General features: G+C 37.1%; 1 protein-coding gene and 2 pseudogenes across 1 annotated transcript; 1 reads left to right on the plus strand and 2 right to left on the minus strand.

Annotated features, from left to right (window-relative positions):
* The window catches only part of LOC123662770, an 85,760-nt pseudogene that overhangs the window by 50,851 nt on the left and 11,672 nt on the right, over positions 1 to 23,237 (minus strand).
* On the plus strand, positions 2,710 to 3,492 carry LOC123662988 (annotated as a pseudogene).
* Positions 18,630 to 21,644, minus strand: LOC123662981. Its single transcript, XM_045597746.1, has 3 exons — positions 21,273 to 21,644; positions 20,525 to 20,610; positions 18,630 to 19,270 (listed from the first exon to the last, which is right to left on the minus strand). The coding sequence occupies exons 1-3, from the start codon at positions 21,502 to 21,504 to the stop codon at positions 18,722 to 18,724; spliced, it is 867 nt and encodes a 288-aa protein (XP_045453702.1). The 5' UTR covers positions 21,505 to 21,644; the 3' UTR covers positions 18,630 to 18,721.

Genomic DNA, 23,237 nt, shown 5'->3' on the forward strand with positions numbered 1-23,237 from the left:
GTTCCACAACCACCTTGGAACTTAAGAAGCCGACCGATGGCGGGATAGCCATCCAACTGCTGGCTTTGAAAAACACAGGCCGAAGACGGGCAGCAGCGTCTTCGGTGCGACAAAGCCAGTACTGCGGTCACCAACCGCCTGCCCAGCGTGATGACTATGGGCAAAACACATGAGTTCACGTTATTTTTGGCGTTAACTTGTGGAGGCCTATGTCCAGCAGTGGACTGTATAGGCTGTAATGATGATGATGACAAATACAAAACGTTGACCATGACTGGATATCTACTGTTCAGTCAGCCGATGACGAAATAAAAAGGATTAAAGAAACCCTATCCGATCAAACTGCTGTAGAAGCTATTGACATTCATAAAAACTATAAACTGAAATAATATAATATATAAACTAAAAAGAATAACAAAGTATTTTGTATTGATGGGGAGGAATTAAAATGGCTAGTTCCACGAGGTGTCCGCTGCCAGATCTTGAAAATGAACCACGACGATGTGGGTCATTGTGGGTTCGAGAGAACTTTACAACGTATCAAAAACTATTACTGGTTTAAAAAGATGCGTAGGTTTGTAAAGAAATACATCTCATCTTGTCTGGAGTGTGCTCATCACAAGATGCCTGGCATTAAGCGAGAAGATGAACTACATCCCTTAAAAAAGGTTAGTACACCTTTTCACACTTTACATGCAGATCATTTAGGACTATTTGCAAAGAGCAAAAAGGGAAATTGCTATTTACTGATTATACATAGTAGATGGATTTACCAAATATGTTTTTATCAATCCTGTAAAGGATACTAAGTCTGTTACCTCTGTAAGAGTGATGAAACAATGAGTATCTTATTTTGGCGTGCCGACGTGCGTTATTACCGACAGAGGTACAAGCTTTACACGTAAAATATTTCAGGATTTCGTGAAAACTTATAGCATTAAGCAAAATGCTGTAGCTACCCCTAGAGCCACCGGCCAGGTAGACCGATTCAACAAGACGATTTTAGAGGCATTGGCTACCACCAACCATGGTAAAAATGACAAGTCATGGGATCAACAAGTCTCTGATATTCAAATTGGCATTAACACAACAAAACACAAGACTACTAATAAAAGTCCGTCAGAGTTACTTTTTGGTTTTAATATAAAACTAGAGCAGAAGGTAAGTTGAAAGATCTTATATATGAAACTCTTCGTAGGATTCCATTGGAAGACCTGGAGGAAGTAAGACAAGATGCTGGAGAGTAAATAAAAGAGCAAAAATAAAAGATTGTATTCGTTATAACAAACATAGGAATGCTCCCGAGCAATACAGTGAGGGCGATTTGGTTCGTGTAGAAAGACAGGTACCACATGATGGTAAGTCACAAAAACTCAAAAACGACATTTGTATTCAAAGACTCGAACGACTCGACTTGAACTCGAAAAAAACGTAGAGAATATGAACCGATTATTGCAATTGATAAAATTCAACTTTGGATGAATTTCAATAGAGATTTGGGATTCTGATTTATATTTATATAAAGAAGTAATATACCTGTAATATAATCTTTGTTTTTTCTGCGCGATACAATTACTTTAAAAAGAGCATGGGATAACATGAAGGCCATGACTCTTAAAACAAGAGCTGCAGAGAGGGGCAATTTAATAAAACTGGAGGTGGACCATCTAATCCTCCACATCCTCAACAGCAATTAGAATAGAAAAACAGAAAAACAATTAGAATTAGCTGAATTAAAAAAACTATTGGGAAAAGAATAAAACTACTTACTAAAATGATTACAGTTTTTATTTAAGATTACATTGCCTTTTAATTATTTAATTGCCTTTAAATTATACACTTCTTCACTTCGAAGATTCCGCAAATGCTTGAAGACAAAAGTTTTCGAGCAATGCGTCCTGCCTGTGTTAACATACGGAGCAGAGACGTGGACACTGACGAAGGGACTGGTCCACAAGTTTAAAGTCGCTCAACGTGCAATGAAACGGGCTATGCTTGGGGTCTCTCTTAAAGATAGGATTAGAAATGAGAGTATCCGCGAGAGAACGAAAGTAACCGACATAGCCCACAGAATTAGCAAGTTGAAGTGGCAGTGGGCTGGTCATCTGTTTCGCAGGACCGGACAGGAGGAACAGAAGTTCCGACCTTGACAAAAAAAACTATTATATTTTAATGTTCATACGGGGATTAACGCGAACAAAATTTTTTAAGGTAAAATATATTACCTTGAGGCCTGACGTTTCGGCCAGGTTACACCAGCCGTGGTCGCAGGCAGACTGTCTGCCTGACTGCATATTTTACCTTAAAAAATTTTGTTCGCGTTAATCCCCGTATGAACATTAAAATATAATAATGAAACGCGAAAGTTTAAAAGTTGTTATAAAAATCTATTGCATGATTTGAAGGTCGATATTAATTTTAACGGAAGCCGCACAAGTCTGTGGAGGATCATGCGATCAATTGGTTTTCGCTTTCAAAAATGCAAAAGCAGGAGAAAAATTTTAATGGAGAGGCCAGACATAATAGCTTGGCGAGCTAAATATCTAACACAGATGCGGGTGAATCGTAGTGCTGCTGATCCTCGACCTGTCATTTACCTGGATGAAACTTACATCCATGCTTCGTACGGTGTCACTAAATGCTGGCAAAATGAAGGTGAAGAAGGAGTTCTATCTTCCGATACAAAGGGAGCTTGCTGGATAATAGTGCATGCTGGAGGAGAAAACGGTTTCGTGCCCAACGCAAGGTTGATTTTCAAGTCACAGACAAAGTCAGGTGATTATCACGATGATATGAACCAAACCAATTTTATGAAGTGGTTGAAAGAGAAACTTGTACCTAATCTCCCTCCGCAAAGTTTAGTAGTAATGGATAACGCGCCGTATCATAGCTCCAAAACTAACAAGTCGCCAACAATGGCAAATAGTAAAGCGGAACTGAAACAGTGGATTACCAGTAGGGGACTTGCGTATTTGCCAAACATGCTTAAAGTCGAACTTTATGAAATCATTAAAGAGCACAAAGAAGAACCTATTTATGAAGTGGATTCATACTTAACATTGCATGGTCACAAATCGTTAAGGTTACCGCCTTACCACTGCGATCTTAACCCAATCGAAATGATTTGGGAGTGTCATGAAGAAACGGGTGGCCGAAAAAAACGTTGGGCGAGAATCAAAAGATTTTGTTCACCTGAGGGAAGAAGCTTTTGATAGTATCACACCTGACATATGGAAGAAAGAATGTGATCACATCAGACGTATCGAAGAAAAATATTATGCCAATGATTTGGAATTGGATAAAGAAATGGATAATTTCATTATTGAAGTAAAAGACAGTGAAACTTCTTCAGACAGTGATTGCGATAGCATAATTTCAGGTGTTAATCCTATAGAAATGGACCATTCCTATAATAAATAAATAAATTCCATGTTTTCTTACTAACATATAATACTGGCTAAATTACATTCAATAAAAATCATTGTTGTTTTATTAATGTTTTATTTTGTAAATAACTAATAACATTTTAGCGTAAATAAATATTAAGGTGATATCAGACGGTTCACTCGAATGATTGTTCACTCGAGTGAATGCTTCATTTTTTTTTCATTCTATGTTCACACGGCTTAGACGAAATGATACAGAAATGAACATTCATTGTTCTTTCTTTTAAATATGTCATCGAATGAAGTCGTACGTCTTGGAATTCGTTTAATTTGTGATCATTTAATCAAAGAGTTGACAAAAAAGAAGCAAAGAAAACGTCGACGGTGGTGGGTGCGACCATGGATTGCAAGAAGAAATTTATTAGGAGCTTCCAATACATTGTTGAGAGAACTAGCCGTTGAAGATCCTGATTCATATTGTAATCATCTTCGAATGGATGAAAGTAAATTTGAAGAACTTCTACTTCTTGTTGCTCCGTTAATAACGAAAGAAAACACTTTAATGAGAGATAGCATACCTACCCGGATAAAACTTCAAATTGTACTGAGATACCTGGCTACAGGTGATAGTTTTGGAAGTTTAGAGTTTTTGTACAGAGTACCTCGAAATACAATATCCTACTTTTTTCAAGAAGTATGTGAAGCCATTTGGACAGCCCTTGGAAAGGTTATTAAGGTCAGTTATATCTATTTAATAACTAGCTGACACTGCGAACTTCGTACCGCCTAACAGTCGATTCTTTAATTTTTAATTTTTTTAATACGTATTTCTGCTATTTGTGACACCGGGTTAGCTATAAAATATTAAAAATATTGACAAATATTGACATTAATATTTATAGGATATCTACTAACGTCACTCAATTGCCTTCCCGGAATCCCTCCACTAACTCTTGAACTTTATTGTATGGTATTAAAGTTCAAATTGACTTTTAAGTATTATTACGAATCTTTTGTATGGGAATATAGAAAAGGTTTGTTTTTAAACTTTTCAGGCATTTTTTTAAAATTTTTCTAACCGTAACAACCATCCTCGTACTTCAAGGAATATTATAAAAAAAGAATTAGTGAAATCGGTTCAGCTGATCTCGAGATTTGCGCTTAGCAACAAATTCAGCGATTCATTTTTATATATATATAGAGAAGAGAAATATTAAGTTATTTTCTTGAAACATTTTATTAATAAAACGACCGTGTGCATTCAAACAACAGACTGACTATATTTGTTAAATGTCATATTTCATACAGTGAATGAACATAGATGTCGCTACTTGTAGCATATATGAACAAATTACATTTTGATATTATTGCATAATATTAATACCCCCACTATATCAAAATGTTATACAGTAAATGCAACAACACACTAAATTAATTATATTTATTTTGCACTCCCATCAGTTTTAAAAACTTATAATGTTTTACACATAATAAAGATTTTGTTAGAACATCTGCAGCCATATCAGCTGTTGGTAGGTACTCCACTTTAACAATGTTGTTATTAATACATTCTCTTCCAAAATGATATCTAATATCTACATGTTTGGATTTACAATGAAAAACTGTGTTATATAACAATTTATGGGCACTTTGGTTGTCATTAAATATAAGAATAGAATCAGAGTTACCAGTTATTTCTTTATACAAATTTCTTAAGTAAACAGCCTCCTTACAACTTTCAGAAATACCAATGTATTCTGCTTCTATGCTAGACAGAGCTATATTATGTTGCTTTTTACTACTCCATGAAATTACACCTCCTGATAGATTAAAACAAAATCCGGTATATGATTTTCTATCTAAAGTATCACTGCCCCAATCTGCATCTACATAACCAATTATATTTTTATTACCTGTACCACAATATCTAATGCAATAATCTTTAGTTTTCTTTAAATATCTCAATATCCGCTTAGCATGAGCCCAATGCTCTCTACTATAGCAATTGTTAAACTGACTTAGGTATCCTACTGAGAATGCAATATCCGGACGTGTAAGTATAGCAAGGTACATTAAACAACCAATTAATTGCTGGTATGGTAAACTCTTATCACAATTACTATGTTTAGCCAATTTAAGTCCACTTTCCATAGGAGTATCTACAGTTTTACAATTTTTTAAATTAAATTTTAACAACAACTGTTCTATGTAATGACTTTGATCTAATGTTAACACTTTAATTTTCTTATCATAGCACACTGACATATCAAGACATTGTTTTATTTGGCCTAAATCTTTAATCTTAAATTGAGACTCTAATACACACTTTAATTTATCAGTTTCTTTAAAACAATTTGAAAAAATGAAAAAATCATCGACATATAATGCAATTATAGTCATATTTTTATCTTCATTCTTTACATACAAACAAGGTTCATACTTAGATTTTACATAACCATTTTTCGTTAAACAAATATCTACTTTATTATACCACATTCTAGATGACTGTTTTAATCCATAAATAGCTTTCTTTAACTTTAAAACTTTATTAGTAACTGATCCATCAAAACCTTCAGGTATTTGCATGTAAATATTTTCATTAAGTTCACCATTTAAAAATGCAGTTACCACATCAAAATGTCTAATGTCAAGTCCTAGTTTTACTGACAAAGCAAAAAGTAATCTTAAAGAACTATGTCGCACCACTGGTGAAAATGTCTCAGTATAGTCTATACCCGGTTGTTGGGAGAAGCCCTTTGCCACTAATCTCGCACGATAACGCACTTTATTATCAGGTTCTATTTTCTTTTTGAGTACCCACTTACACTGCACAATTGTACCACTACTAGGAATATCTACCACATCCCAAGCATCATTGTGTTCGAAGCACTTCAGTTCATCTTTGACAGCTTGCAACCACTGGTTTCTCTCAGGCCCCTTCAACGCTTGCTTCAATGTAAGATCAGCTCCGCAAACCATATCATTCTCCGAGTAGCAAATTCCACCAAAACCATACCTATCTGGAGCGTGACGTTCTCTTGTAGGTCTGACTTGATGATAATCATCATCTATAGTTTCTACAGAATCCTCATACTCACTCGGCATATAGTCTGAAATAGAAACATCTTCTGATACTTCTTTTAAAGTTAAATCTGTGTCACCCCCCACTGAATCTTGTAGATTCGAGCTTTCCTGTGACATGCCATCATTCACAGATTCCTGATCCTTGCCTTCACATGCAACCTCCGTCACCATTGATTCTTTTTCCATTACAATCACATCTCTGCTAGTGGTTATAATTTTTTTCATAGGATCATACACTCTGTAGCCCTTGATGTTCTCGGGAAATCCAACTAGTATACATTCAGTGGATTTCTTATTCCATTTTGATCTCTTCTCTTTATTGACATGGACCATGACTGGTGATCCAAAGATCCTCAGATCGCTAATATCTGGTTTAACACCTGTCCATAACTCATATGGCGTTTTACCATCTAAAACAGATGAAACTGTCCGATTATGCAAATATACGGCTGTGTTACAGGCTTCAGCCCAAAACTTTTTATCCATCATGGCATCACATAACATACATTTTGCCTTCTCTACGATGGTTCTATTCATTCTTTCGCATAACCCGTTCTGTTGTGGTGTATATGGATTCGTTTTTTGATGAACTATGCCATATTTTTTTAAGAAAATATCAAAATCTGAATTACAAAACTCCTTTCCATTATCACTTCTGAAGAATTTCACTTTTCTGTTAGTTTGATTCTCTGCCATCGCCTTATACTCTATAAAATATTTCAAAGCTTCATTTTTATGTTTAAAAAAATAAATAAAGGTCATTCGACTAAAGTCGTCAACAAACAAAAGAAAGTAGGACGAGCCTCCTAGTGATTTCTCCTCCATGGGTCCACAAATATCACTGTGCACCACATTTAACAGTTCTGTGCTTCTCGTACCAACATTTGTGAAAGGTAGCCGACATTGCTTGCCCTCACAACATGTCTTGCATGATGATTTGCTTATCTCAATTTTATCAACAAAATCCATTCCTGTTACAGCATTCTTCGTTTTCATCAAGCTATCACTATTCACGTGACCTAATCTACGATGCCAGATGTGACCTGAGGTAGTAGCCGCAGCTATCAACCTCTCTTGTGTGTTCAATCTATAGACTCCATTCAACAATGTAGCAGTAGCAACTAAATCTCCATCTCTGTTGTGTATAAGACAGCCATCTTTATTGAAACACACTCTATTTCCTTTTTCTATCAATTTACTTACGGAAATGAGATTAGTTGTCAATTGAGGTACACAAAACACATCTTCGATGTTAATATCGAATTCATTGTCATTCACTGTAGTTATTATCTTAACATCGCCAGCACACGTAACTGAAACAGTTTCTTGATTTGCTACTATGATATCTTCTTGAACTTTACGGTATCGGCTCGATATCCAATCTGTGTTAGCGGTTAAGTGGACGCTAGCACCGGAATCAATATACCAGTCTCTTTTATTAAAACTTCCGCTTAGAAATACAGCTGAAAATGCGTTGGTTTGTTTACAGTCTTCGTTTTTATTCTTTAAATTCGAGTTATTTGGACATTGATTTCGGTAGTGTCCGATTTGTTTACAACGATAGCATTTAACATTGACAGTTTTTACGTTAACATTACTTGTCTTTGACAAATTCGAGGTCGAGGCGCCATCTTTATTTAATGTTGTCGATGCTTGTTTCCTTTTATGATGCCATTTTCTAGACACAGTAAATGCACTATCTTCACTACTGTTTCCGTTTCCTGTCTCCATATCTAGAAGTTTGCTTTTAATGACATCCGTTGTAACTTGAATACCTGAATGCTCTATCGCCATGATCATGGGAGAGAACTTCTCTGGTAATCTAGCTAGCAATAACGAACCAATCCATTCGTCATTAATTGCGAATCCCGTTCCACAAAGTTTCTGACCTGTCTCAATTATTTGTGTGACATACGAGGTCATGGAACTGCAATTATCCAGACGGATAGAAATTAAATTTCTCAGGAGACTTATTCTTCTCGTGAAACCAGAATCATCAAAAAGAGATTTCAATTTTTCCCACAGCTCTTTAGTAGTCTTGACTGTCTTAATGTGCACGTACAACGACGCGTCTATCGTTAAAATTAGTTTCGCCTTTGTCTTGGCGTCATCCGCGTCTGATGCAATAATTACCGCACCACCGGCGTCCAACTCTGGTTTGATGCACTTCATCATTCCTTCAAGTATAAGGAAATTTTCGGCTGCAAACACCCATTCGTCGTAATTTTCCCTTCCTCGTAACTTAGGCACATTTACGATATAATTAGCCGCCATTACGGTGATACGCAATAGCAACCTGCTAACTGTTTGCAAACGAATTTAATGTCTAATACGCGGAAAATAGCCTGACTAACTGCGAAAAACACTAACGTGTCGAGCTGCAACTTTTTAACACAAGTTACTTCGCGAAAAACTAGTCTTAAAGCCAATATTCTGGGCCCATAACCTATTAATAAAACGACCGTGTGCATTCAAACAACAGACTGACTATATTTGTTAAATGTCATATTTCATACAGTGAATGAACATAGATGTCGCTACTTGTAGCATATATGAACAAATTACATTTTGATATTATTGCATAATATTAATACATTTTAATTTAGACAATCAACATTTACATAATACTTTTTAAAGCTTGTGAGAGTACGTTTTCTTGCTCTTGGGTGGATGTTTGGACAATTGTGACTTGATTGGTCTCTTGTGGTGAACTCACGGGTACAGGCACTGGTTGTGGTTGCGTATAAACTTGTTCGGTGACAAGGTAGTTACTATAATTATACTCCGGTGTTGTATTTTGGTATAGAGGCGACTGGTTGATAGTAAATGGGGATGGAGTGCTGGAGTCCGAGTAAATTACTTCAGGAAATGATTGTGACATCTGTGTTAACCGTTCCTGAGTCATCACAGATTGAAGTTTTTCCTGACATATCAAAGCCCTGTTCAAGGGCATTTTCTTGAGTTGTACTGCCAAACTTTTGCAAAACAAATCAAACTCATCTTCAGTTTGGACTTTGGCTTGCTCGCTTATAGTTTTTAATTCTTTAATTGCTCTATCAATCGGTATATCAATCTTCCTTTTCTTGTTTGTTGGCTTTCGAGAATATGAAGGAGTCATCAGTTCACTACTTCCATTCCTACTAATCTCAAGGATTTGGCGTCTTCTGTTCCTCACTGCCAGCTTGAGTCTGCTCAGATTCAGCAGAGTCTTCATTTTGAGTCTGTGGTGCATCCTGTAATTAAAATGTTGACACTTTTATTATTACAGGTTCCTGGAAGTCAACATGAATGGAATAACATAATGGAAGACTACTATAGATTATGGAACTTTCCAAACTGTTGTGGTGCAATGGATGGAAAATTGGTGAATATAAGATGCCCAGGAAGATCGGGCTCTGAATATTTCGACTACAAAAAGAATTTTAGTATTCATCTATTTGCAGTAGTCGATGCGAATTATAATTTTATTTATATAGATGTTGGGACAAACGGAAGGGGAAATGATGCATCCGTCTTTAATAAATCAACACTGAATGAAGCTTTGTTGTCGAATCTTTTAAATTTCCCAAAGGAAAGCGTAATCGTCGCAGATGATGCCTTTCCTTTGCGGACGGATGTTTTGAAACCATATAATACTAGAGGAGAGTTTGGCGATAAACAAAAAATATTTAACTATCGGCTGTCAAGGGCTCGACGAGTGGTCAAAAACTCTTTTGGAATATTAGTATCAAAATTTCGAATCTATGAAAAGGCGATTCCATTGTCAGTGCAAAAAGTTGAACAACTTGTTAAAACGACGTGTGCATTACATAATTGGCTCAGAAAAACTACAGTGGACTACGTGCAACAACGATCACTGGAAACTGAGGATTGGGTCACAGGGTCCATTGTACCTGGAGAATGGCGAGAAGTACCATCTTTAGCATTAAGCGATTTACCACCAACCAATACAAGAAATCATAGTGAAAATGCCCGCCGCGTGCGTGACGTATATGCAGAAAAGTTCGTCACTTCATGCACTGTACCATGGCAATGGAACATGATAAGAAGAATATGATGTAATAATACTGAATAAACCTATACAATTCATATACGTTGTTTTTGTTTTGTTGAGTGTAAGTATTAAGTAGGTACTAGAAATTGCAACCCGGTATGTTTTTCAACGCGGCCGGGCCCGGTTGCATTCGTCGCCAATCCGGCCGTGCCCGCCGGGCCCGGCCGGGTTATGTGTTAGCGATGAAACCTAAGTATTTTATGAAAATTTTCTCTATAAGAATGAAAAAACATAATGATTCAAGGTTAATATTTATTTCAAACTGGCTTATGAATAATTATCACAATAATCAGCCTCACTCAAGTCTCAAAATCGCACTTAATACAGAATTTATTACTTTTACTTATAGACGGAAAAGTAACATTAGTATTAGTAATTATTCATTTTAATAAGTTTAAATAAGCAGCTTTTTCTCTTTACTCCTTATAAGTGTCTTTTTGAAAACATAATATTTAAATAATTGTGTGTGCTCGCAAACAAAAAAAACCGACTTCAATTACATCGACAAGTAATACAACGTAATAAGACGAAAAAATAGTCCCATAAATACGCGCTAACAAAGATTACTCAAAAAGTAATAATCAGATCTCGATCAAATTTAAACAAGGCTACATGACAAGTATTTGCCTTCGATTAAAGTAAGAATCATGAAAATAGATAAACTCAGTGAAAAGTTATGCGGTTTAATACGAGATACGATATAACGATACGATATACAGTCGACGAAAAAGTAGTCAAGTAAATACGCATTATTAGATAACTCTAAGTACTTGTCAGATTTTAATTAAATTTAAATGGGACCACATGACACGCAACACCTTTCAGTTAAAATAAAGTTCATCGAAATCGGTCCACCAAGTCAAAAGTTCTGATCTAACATACATTTTAAAAAATTCAATCAAATTGAGAACCTCCTCCTTTTTGGACGTCGGTTAATAATAAACTAATAACGCAGCTAAAGGTACTTAACGTGTCATAAAGACTTAGATTAGATAGATAGATAAACTTTGGTAGCTTTGTTAATTGTTATAAACAAAATGTTATAAACAAAACAAATTCTTGTTTGCTAAAAGTAAAGTATGTTTTTTCTTAAACTTTGGCTATTAAGAGTTTAGACTAGTGAGTGTTACTATTACTAATTGACTAAATAGCGAAATCTGATATGATAGGTGTACTGTAATTGTAAACAACCAAACTTGTATAGTCGCGGTTTACGTACCGGGTCCGGTGACCGGGCTCGGTAAGAATGGCCGGACCCGGTTTGCAATCTCTAGTAGGTACCTACCTAGCTTCTGTTCACGTAGTGGTCGCTTATCGAACAGACAGACAGAGTTACTAGGATATGGATTAATATTATGGATATGGATTAGTATGGATCGATAAAAGATTCTACTTACGAGACTTGATGTACTCTGCCGTGGGACGCATACACTGCTTAAAAATTCTGCATGTTTAAACCAGTACAGGGTCGGTACATAGACATCGTCAGAAGAGCAACCGCTTTTAGTAGACTGCTTTATTTTGGTTAATTCTGTCGTATACCGGGTCCTTATAGTTTTTATTTTATGTTTAATATCTTCTTCAGTAATCTCTAAGTTTAAATCACTGATTAGAGATTTTATGGAGTTTGCCCGCATTGTTCGGTCTTTGTATTCATCAATTTTGTGGTTCCAAAGGCATTGATAATTTTTAAAGTTCTCCAAAAAAAGTAATGTATTTTGATCGTTCCACTTGAACACCATTTTGCCGCATGAAAACAATATAATAACACACAGAAAAAAATATAACTTCGTCGACAACGTGATGTCCGTCGGCTACAGGACTCGAAACAAAATGGCCGAATCCGAATGAACGTTCTCTCAGTGTTCAGACCGTTCATTTCTCGTTCATTCGGAGTGGGAATGAAAGATACCGGATGCCAATATCCAACACTGTTGGATCGGTTCACTAATGAATTCATTCGGCACTCGTGTTTCATTTTTTGTTCAGACATTTCATTTCGAGTGAAATGTACCGAATGAAAGGTGAAAATGAACAAAAAATGAACCATCTGATATCACTATTACAAACCAATTGATATTTAATCAAGTTTTAAAAATAAAATTCCTAATCTAAAAGCAGCCTTGCCTCTTGCCCTTGTAGATAGGTATGTAGATACTTAAAAATTTAGAACTTAAAAATTTATTGCACCCGAACAACATCTTACCAAAATCAGGAAATACGATTACCATAAGTAGTTAGGGAAATTTTATATTAAGATATGGCAACATTGAAGCCAATTAAGCCAATATAACCACAAAGGGAACTCTTTACTGAAACGCACTGTAGGGAGTTTAGCTGCATTTTTGAAGATATCAAAGTGTGCGTAACTAACTAAAGCAGATAGCGCTATAGCTAACTCATTTTACGGATGTATGGCGCTTAGCTGCCTTTGATTGTATAAGTCTTAGTTATTAATTTTTCTATGTAACAAAAAGCCATTCACTAAACATATTTGTATTAATTGAAAAATCACGTTCTTATACCAACGTAAAGTTTTATGTTCAAACGAATAATAACTTAGCAGTTGGTCGTGCTTGTCAATTGCTCTCATATATTTATTGTATTCTATTTTCACCAACGGCAAGTATTTTGAAGTGCGAATGCGGCGACTCCTTTTTGCTTCATAACTGCCAGTATGCTCTGAGCTCAGGAGCAGCACTTCTATTTTGTCTTGCCATTTAGTAAACACAATTTTTTTTTATTATGTAAAATAAAACTCCCCGGCTCTTAAATTACAATTAAATAAACTGACACTGGCATTTCCAGCGCGATTTGTCCGAAGTGTACGTGTTACGGAGTGGCCTTTGTTTATATAATTTTCCATTAATAACATTACCGCTTTTTTTAAATTGTTTCTGTCGCCTACTCGCAAACTGTCTGCCTTGATCAGTTGTGACGAGCAGGGGGACACCAAATAGAGAAATCCAACCAAACATAAAAGTTGCTGCAATTTTTTGCACCGTTATGTATCTGAGAGGCCACAGCTCTGGCCATCGAGTGTAGCGATCAATTGCAGTCAAGCAGTAGTTGTAGCTTTCGGTGGTAGGTGTTAGGGGGTCGATAATGTCCAAATGAACGTGGCAAAGTCTGGCAGTTGGGGTGTCAAAATTTCCCAATGGTGTTTTAACGTGTCGCGTCACCTTTGACTTTTGACGCGGAATGCAGGCGGGTGTCCATACACGAACGTCTTTTTTGATTGAGGGCCATACATAGCGGTCAGTCACCATGCGCGCAGGTGCCCGCGTACCAGGATGACTAAGCCCATGGAGTTGTTCAAAAACGCTTCTGCGGAAGCTGGGTGGCAGAAGAGGTCGCTGTTTGACGGTAGACGTGTCATATATGAGAGTTAAGTCTGTACTTGGGATGGGTATGTTCTCCAGCTTTAAAGAAGAACTGCAATTCTTTACGAGCTCCTGCACTTTCTCGTCTGTCTGCTGAGCGGCTGCCAACTCTCTAAAGTCGCCAGTTAACAATGAAATGGCATTGACGCGAGACATGGCGTCGGCGACTACGTTGTCGGTGCCTTTAATGTGCACGACATCAGTCGTGAACTGTGAAATAAAAGAAAGTTGGTTTAGCTGGGCAGGAGGAAGTTTTTCACGTCGCAAGGAGAACGCATATATGAGGGGCTTGTGATCTGTATAAATGATAGCATGTTGCACTTCTAATATGTGGCGGAAATGCTGTACAGCCTCATACATTGCCAGTAGTTCTCTGTAGTAGGCTGGCCAGGTGCTCTGGCGGGGCGTGAGCTTCTTACTAAAGAAAACAATAGGCTCCCATTGATTGTTCACCATTTGCTGGAGCGCTGCTCCGATGTGCGTACTGGAGGCGTCTGTGACAAGACCAAGTTTAGCGGTACCGTCGGGATGAGCCAAAGTAGTTGCAAGTGACAAGCTTTTCTTGCAACATTCAGATTCCTCCAAGAGTTTGGGAGACCAGGGGAATGGTTTGGATCCCTTGCCATTTATTGTCGTCAAGGCATCGATGAGAGCAGCTTGGTGTGACGCTGCTCCAGGCAAGAAACGTCGGTAGTAGTTGATCATCCCAAGAAATCTGCACTTGGCCTGAAATGTCTTCGGCGCGGGAAAATCGAGGAGAACTTTTATGCGGTTCTCGGGTCGCCGCGTGCCTTGAGCATTGATACAGTACCCAAGAAAGGTGACTTCCAGTGCTCCAAAGACGCATTTTGATGGATTAATCACCATTCCAAATTTTCGTAAATTCTGGAACAGGATCCTTAGATGCTCCTCATGCTCAGAAGTGGAGCGCGAGAAAACCAGGATGTCATCCACGTAATGATAGCAAAAATCAAGCCCACGCACCATATTATCGACAAACCTTTGAAAAGTTTATCCAGCGTTCGCAATCCGAAAGACATATAGGGAAACTCGAAGAGGCCAAATGATGTGATGATGGCAGTCTTGCAAATGTCGTCTCTGTGCACAGGTATTTGTTGGTATGCTTTTACAAGATCAATCGTAGAGAATACAGACAAGCCAGCCAAGTTTTGACTAAAATCCCCCTATATCCCCTATGTGACAGAACATATTTCGGTTTGTGTCTAAAAAAAGTAGCAAATTTCAATCGTCCACCCTCATTCCTGTAAATTTAGTACAAGTTAAATAATTGTGTAGTGATAAAAACAGTGCGGGTGGTTCGGTGGTGGCTGCTTCGGTCTGTAACTCTTAGGCCGAGATCGCGATCTTAAGTGTGAGCGAGATTTCGAGCGTCCTCGTCAATTTAATTGAGTAGTGAGAAATGCTACTTACCTCGTCAGCTCACTTATCTGCTTGGCCATGCTGTCATGGCTTTCCAGCGCAATAGTAGAGGTGCTGGCAGCCTGAGGGCTCATGGGTGCAATCTCGTGCACCTTGTCTGCGAGTTCAGCTAGCTTGTCCAACGGTATGTCTGCCAACTGAGAAGCTATTACAGTTTGTATGGTAAGAGGAAGGCGGCTCGACCACAATGTTTTAACGAAATCCGACGCTGCAGATGCTCCAGCTAGGTTCTGCAGGTGGCGTAAAAACTGCGACGGTTTGCGATCGCCAAGTTCTTCATGGTTGAGCAGCTGGATATGCTTCTCCTGCGATGCTGAAAGGCGACGGATCAGCTCCGTTTTTAGCTTAAGGTATTTATCCGTTCTCGGTGGATTAGTAATAATGTCTTTCACTTCCCTAGCGTATGGAGGTTCCAATTGCGCGGCTGCGTAGTGAAATTTTGTCTCGTCACTCGTAATTCGAGACAGTTAGAACTGGCCTTCTATTTGCGCGAACCATAAATAGGCTCTTGGATGAGGAATTGAGGTACCCAAACGCCAACTCGCAAGACTTCCGCGGGGGTCGGATCCTGCTGCTCGGTCTTGGTGACAACACTTGACTCTTCTGCCATTGTAATATTTCAATTTAAAAGAAATCGCTCACCAATTTTTACTTGGGCCACCGCCGATCCTTTGTACCTTATAACTCCGTCCCAGGTAATATTTAACTTCGATAATTGAAGTCGTGAGGTGCGTAGTAACAATTATTCACCGTAATCATGTCGGGTTCACCAGTATAGCAATTTAAATGCTATTTTTATATTTAATTACTTTAATAATTATTGATACTTAAAAATTATAATATCGAATAGGTACTGTAATTATAGATCACTAGAGAATGTAGGAGGATAGAAAGAACGGTAAGAAAGCTGAATGAAGATTGTTATTTAAATTTACGAAAAGAATTTAATGAGAACAATACAAAGATAACACATATACATTTAGCTAAACAGAATTAATATTATTTCAAGCACGCGACTAGTTACACCGTAAGAGTCCGAAGCAATGAGAGGCGGTCAGGCGCGGCGACGATACGGCGCGCGGGCGCAGCGGGTGAACGCGTTATTGTTTTCACCGAGTGGCGTGATATCGCTGTGTGTTCCAAGCGGTACAAGCGGAGCGGATCTGATGCCTGGCCCGACTGAAGCGAGTTACGCCACAGATTTAATATCAGTGATGAGTGGATTGGATGTTTACTATTGGCGGGATTATCTGAAAAATTCATGCCGGTGATAATGGCGATTGAGCATTCCGGCATAAAAATTACAACGGACGCCATTAGAACCAAACTCATGGATATGGACATGAAAGTGAGCATTAATAGTCAATCTCAATCACATGAAGTTAGTGCATTCGCTAGCAACACGCAAAGATGGCAACATAGGAAAAATAAATTGTCTATGGCTCACGCGCAGAGCGGAAACCAAACGAAAATAAACGATAATGGCGGCGGTAAAAGACAAATAAAATGTTACCGGTGTAAACAACCAGGGCATTATAAGAATCAATGTACGAATAACGTTAATATACATTCTAATATGAAAAATACTCAACGTAAACAAAGTAACGTATTCAGTGCTGTGTTTTTGAGTGGCCAATTTAACAAATACGACTGGTACATCGACTCGGCTAATGAGCCGGATTGAGAAATCAAAGGATTGAGAATCCTACTTACCCTTAAAATGAAAGAAATATGTGTCGCTAATAATGAGAGGTTACAAGTATTATGTTCAGCCGATGTGAATATTGTAACTAAAACTAAAAATGAATCTTATAAATTAAAAACATCTCAGTCCAAGCCGCTGAGTCTCACTAAATCTTATAAATTAAATGCATCTCAGTCCAAGCCGCTGAGTCTCACTGAATCTTATAAATTAAATACATCTCAGTCCAAGCCGCTGAGTCTCACTGAATCTTATAAATTAAATGCATCTCAGTCCCAGCCGCTGAGTCTCACTGAATCTTATAAATTAAATACATCTCAGTCCACGCCGCAGAGTCTCACTGAATCTTATAAATTAAATACATCTCAGTCCAAGCCGCTGAGTCTCACTGAATCTTATAAATTAAATGCATCTCAGTCCCAGCCGCTGAGTCTCACTGAATCTTATAATACTAAGTCTCTTAAATCTCATTAAAAAAATCTCAATCATTCTATATCAATTCACGCAATCACGCATTCTAACATAAATAAACAAACTTATGAACAATACATTAAATTACAATTTACAAACTCTGTACCTTATGTTGACACAATAATCGAAGAACATTCTCAACCCTTACATTTATCTAAATTCAAATTAATCGCATGCCCTACATCTTTAGATTTTGACAACTCCATGCCCTACTGCGAGGAGATTCTTTCACAGCTTAATAATTCAGCTGAAATTTCGAATCTGAACGTCAAGTATACTCAGTTATTTCGTACTCGTGTAATAACAAGACATACTATTTTATGTTCACAAAAGTACACCATTATGATGAATGTAATTATAATATAATTTATTAATTACAAGTCAAATTACGAGACTTAATTATAGAACGAAATCCTCTTGACACAGATCTCGCGATGTCTGATTTTTTTTGAACCGTTCTGTAAGCTAAATTATACTAAAATATATAACATGATATCCTTCATATTTCATAAGGCGTGTCCAAACATAGCGCTGCGAGTGCGCGGCAGCAACACGCGGCAATCGCGAGACACAGCTCTGATGCGCGACTAGTGTAGACATCCCAGAAATGTGTGCGCGGCAATACTGCGCGGCATGTCCTAGACACGCTGTGCTCTCAGTTTGCATTCGATCCAAAATGAAAGCGGCCGCGTGTGTTGTAGCTCTACTTATTATTCGAAAATTACGCAGAAGGAAGAGACTGAAAAAAACAAGGCAATGCTGGATACGACCACTTTTCCAACAGAGGGTAAAGAATTTGAAAGTGATTAATTATGAAATCCACTATCGAACAACACAGTTTTTAAGATTGACCTTGGAAGAATTTGAACATATACATACACTGGTGGAACCATTTATTAAAAAAACTGATACACACTGGCGTGTAGCAATAACGACGAAAGAGAGACTCGCAATAACTTTGCGATATTTGGCCACAGGAGACTCATATACTAGTCTACAATATATATTTCACGTGTCAAAGCAAACAATCTCAAAAATAGTCCCAGAGGTGTGCGATGCCCTAGTGAAAGCTCTGAAGGATGCGATAAAGGTAAAAAAGAACAACTTTATTACTTACATTATTTTTATTAAGTTTTTAATCAATCATAAATATGTGCATGTTTAATGTGCAGACAATAAAAATGAAACAATCACTATTTAATTATAAACTATTCTCAGTATTCAAATCGTTAATCAATTGTGTAAGTCCGGATCCCATACTAGAGTCACTAGAGGATGCCGTATTGGAGATATCGGTATAATGTGTAGTAAAATAACCTGGTCTTCTTTCATCGTTTTCTTGAATTGTAGACTGATTGAGTTGGTTTATACATGCCATATCAGCGTCAAATATTATAGTATTTATGGAATGTTTTACTCTTGCTAAGGTTATGGGATCGTATTTTCTCAACTCTGCCGCTACGTGCATGCCAAAAGCAACGTATAAATCGTTGCTGTTATCGCTTTGTTTTCGCATTTCTTCCAATGCATCTTCTAACATTTTATTCTCGGCATCATACTCCGGATCTTCGTGTGTTCTCTTTGTTGGCTTCCTTTTAGTTGGAATCGTAGATGCAGTATTCATGTTAGTCGTATTTAGTTCTGAAGTGCCTTGTTCTGTAGCGCTTTGTTCTGTAGCGCCTTGTTCTGTAGCGCCTTGTTCTGTAGCTCCTTGTTCTGTATTATGTGACTGCGACGATGAGCCACAATCCTGTAATCAAAACAACGATTTTTAGTTGTGTTTGTAGAATATAGGTATAGTCTTTGGGATTTAAGAAGTGTCTCCGTTTCAGCTAGGACTAAAATGCTTTCGTATGATGTCCGACTGTTTTCATTTATATCTGTCGTAGAATGTCGTAGTTAGATTTCCACGCGATTCTTTGAGGTTACCCACCCCCACCCGTGTTAAGATAAATTTCGCATTTTTTTAATGTGAACTTTATATTTTTCAGTTACCAGTATCGGAACAAGATTGGAAGATAGTCTCTAAAGAATTCGAGGAAAAATGGAATTTCCCACATGTCATCGGTGCTTTGGACGGAATACATATAACTATTCAGGCTCCTTTTAGAAGCGGCACCGAGTATTACAATTATAAAAAATATTTTAGTATTGTACTTTTAGCATTAGTAGACTCAAATTACAATTTTATGTACGTTAACGTTGGAAGTCAAGGTCGAATATCAGATGGAGGCGTTTTTAAACATTGTGAATTGTACCGAAAGTTAGAAAATAATCAACTTAATGTACCAGCACCAGAAATTTTAAATATACCCTACACAACAAAAGTACCCTATGTCATATTAGGAGATCAAGCTTTTGCTTTAACTAAATATATGTTGACACCTTTTGCAGGAATTCATTCAAAAGGGTCTAAAGAACGGATTTTTAACTACAGACTATCGAGAGCACGTAGAGTAGTTGAAAATGCTTTTGGTATTTTGGCGTCTAAATTTAGAGTACTGAGAAATGCAATTATGTTAAACCCAACATCAGCTAAAAAGGTAGTTCTAGCTGCTGTTCACTTGCATAATTTTCTTCGAAACAGCTCTTCAATAACAACCTCTAATAACTCAATGAATGAATCAGTTACTTTAACACCGAACGAATGTATAGGTGGCACTCCAACCGATATTCGTAATTTTTTGGCAGAACATTTTATGGCAAACGGGTCGATTATTTGGCAAGATAGATATTAAATAATTACGTTATGAGAAACTAGATGACGCCCGCGACTTCGTCCGCGTGAATTTATTTTTTAAAATCCCTCGGGAACTCTTTGATTTTCCGGGATAAAAAGTAGCCTATGTCACTCTCCAGGTCCTCAGCTATACCTATGCAAAAAATCACGTCGATCCGTAACTCTGTTGCGGCGTGATTGAAGGACAAACCAACAAACACACTTTCGCATTTATAATATTAGTATGGTTATACATGAATGTATGTATGAAATTAGCGTACTTACCACTGTGTCAATAGGATTACCCCTATCATGCAAAAAGTGGAAAGATTCGTAGGCAAACCATTTAGACTTGTAGGCCTTGTTTCTATCTGTAACAATAAAAGTGTCAATTCTGTTATATCCATCTGCTTGTGAGAAATACTTTCCTAAACATGTGTGTATAAACTCACGACCATCAGTCTAGTTTACCAGCTGATCAGACCGTTAAACATATTTTACAACGGTCACATATTTTAACCAAAATATTTCGATGATGATTATACGTATTTCGAAAATTATTCAATCTACGTAATTGCATTAATTCATTGATTTATTAAAAACATTCATTCAATGATTTTGCGCTCTAAGAAATGTCAAACTCAATCGGTTTGCCATATTTATTTATATTTTGGGTCGTGCATGAAAAAACGTACTATACTTAGTTGAGCATTACAAACGTGCGAACTGCGTACGAACCATATTACTATCATTATGTGAGCGAGCGCAATGCATGCGCCTGACCGCTCTCACCTAGGCTCCGACAGGCACGCACACTTACACAATTATACATGTACACGACGTAACCACAAATAAAGCTCACTCGGTTACGTAAATTCCAAGAACTACATATACCACAGTATACATTTAACTTAGATACCTATATGTAAGTAGAATAGAATCTTTTGTTACAAGTACTTCATTTTGTTATTGTTTGCTGTAGGAGTACTTATTGTCATTTCATCAATATCATTAAATAAAAGATTAAACTTACCCGAACCAGTAATGTTACTCGTTTTTTCTCTGTTTCTCTCCCTTCTGTATGAGCTTAAAAGACTTTTCATTTTGGTTTTTAGAACTGCTTTCGGTTGCTCGAAATTTTTTGCGATTTCATCCCACATGTCTTCTCTTAAATTATTGTTATGATATTCTTTGCGCCTGGTGTCCCATAATGCATTAAATGAACCATATATTTCAATAAGTCGAATTGCCGTTTCGTTATCCATCGTTTACGTCCACACACCTTCACTGACGAACGAACACTACGCGCGCGGCAACCTCGTTCGCGCGCGGCAGCAACACGCGGCATTCGTGCGCGGCGGCCGTCCAAACACAGCGCGGAAATCGCGCGCGGCATGCCGCTCACGATTGCCGCGCTATGTTTGGACACGCCTATAGTACTAATATTAAAATTCATATTTATAAAAACCAAATTATATACCCAACTCCTGCCGAAGTACCACAATTCCTTAAAGATAACCACGATTCCCCTATCGCAGGACATCCCGGAATGAAACGAATGCGCGAAGTCGAATAAGAGCCTCTTATTATTGAAAATCCATGCGGTCAGACATTGAAAATTACGTCAGAAACTGTAAATTATGTCAGATTAATAAACCTCTACGTTGTTCCAATAAATCACCAATGGAAATAACTACTACTAAGCCTTTTAAAAAACTAGCACTAGATAGGCAGTATATAGTAGGAACCTTACCCAATGCAGGTTTTCAGAAATTTAGATTTATTCTAACTTTACAGGACGACCTCACGAAATTCTCTTGCGTTTACCCAATGGTAACTTCTACTAGCGACGAAATAGCTAGAAAACTAGTACATTTTATGTCTCTTTTCGGTTTTCCGAAAACTATTCTAACCGATTTAGGCACTTGTTTTACTTCAGAACTTTTTAAAGAAGTCACTGATATCTGTAAAATAAAATTTTTGTTTTCTACCCCATATCACCCTCAAACAAATGGTGCACTAGAACGTAGTCACGCCACGCTAAAAGAATACTTAAAAGCATTTGTCAATGAAAATCAAAATGACTGGCATTGCTACTTAGCCACGGTTATACTGTCATACAATACTACCCTCATACTGCTACCCAATTTAGCCCATTCGAACTACTTTATGGCTATAAACCGACCATTCCTAGTTCGCTTTATGAAACACATAATAACAATACATATCACGAGTATATACGTGCATTGCAATACAGAATGAAATTCAGTAGAGAAAAGGCTATTGAAAATATAATTAAAATTCTATTTCTATTAATTTTTATAATAATTATTGGCAAGTCGTCACTCATGTTGATGTCGACACCTATAATCCTCACCTTGATAGCGTTGAAAGCATTTTACTTAAAACCACGAGTTTGTGTTCTAAAATACGTTCTAAAGATTTAATTGATTGTAAAGATATTGAAGATTCTATACAAAACTTATTACAAACAAACTATGCTAAGCTCGATTCTCTATCTCATATAATATCGAATAACTCTTCCAAGACTAAAAGGTCACTAGAATTCGGTGGAGAAATTCTTAAATTATTTTTCGGTACATTAGACGCCGATGATGCCCGGAAATATGATGCCGCTATCGAAATCTGCCAGAAAAGTGAATCTGAATTATTTCACTTAATGAAAGAAAACATACACGTCATAAAATCAAGCTTAAATACTTTTAATTCTACTATTCGAAGACTAAACCAAAACTAAATTAAATTAAATTCCCAAATAACTATACTAAATGATATTCTTTTTACTACGTAACGCGAATAAATAGTCTTATCAATCTAATTGAAAGCTCCCTGATAACAATTTCTAATTCCTTAGACGTAATCCTTAATTCCATTTTATTTTCAAAAGCAAATATTTTACACACTTCAGTTTTGAGCCCTTTTTACTTGTATAATGAATTAACGATTCATAGTAATTTTATTGATAAGCGTACAGATT

The sequence above is a fragment of the Melitaea cinxia genome, chromosome 19, assembly GCF_905220565.1.
Source record: "Melitaea cinxia chromosome 19, ilMelCinx1.1, whole genome shotgun sequence".
In the NCBI taxonomy this organism is placed as follows: Eukaryota; Metazoa; Arthropoda; class Insecta; order Lepidoptera; family Nymphalidae; genus Melitaea; species Melitaea cinxia.

What these genes read in the sequence shown, in the direction of transcription:
- LOC123662981 (XM_045597746.1), bottom strand. Translation starts at nt 21,504, where the DNA reads ATGGATAACGAAACGGCAATTCGACTTATTGAAATATATGGTTCATTT. An exon ending in GAGTAACATTACTGGTTCGG is followed by an intron (nt 20,611 to 21,272) that starts GTAAGTTTAATC and finishes TTATTGTTACAG; the next exon opens with ATAGAAACAAGGCCTACAAG. An exon ending in GTAATCCTATTGACACAGTG is followed by an intron (nt 19,271 to 20,524) that starts GTAAGTACGCTA and finishes TTTTGATTACAG; the next exon opens with GATTGTGGCTCATCGTCGCA.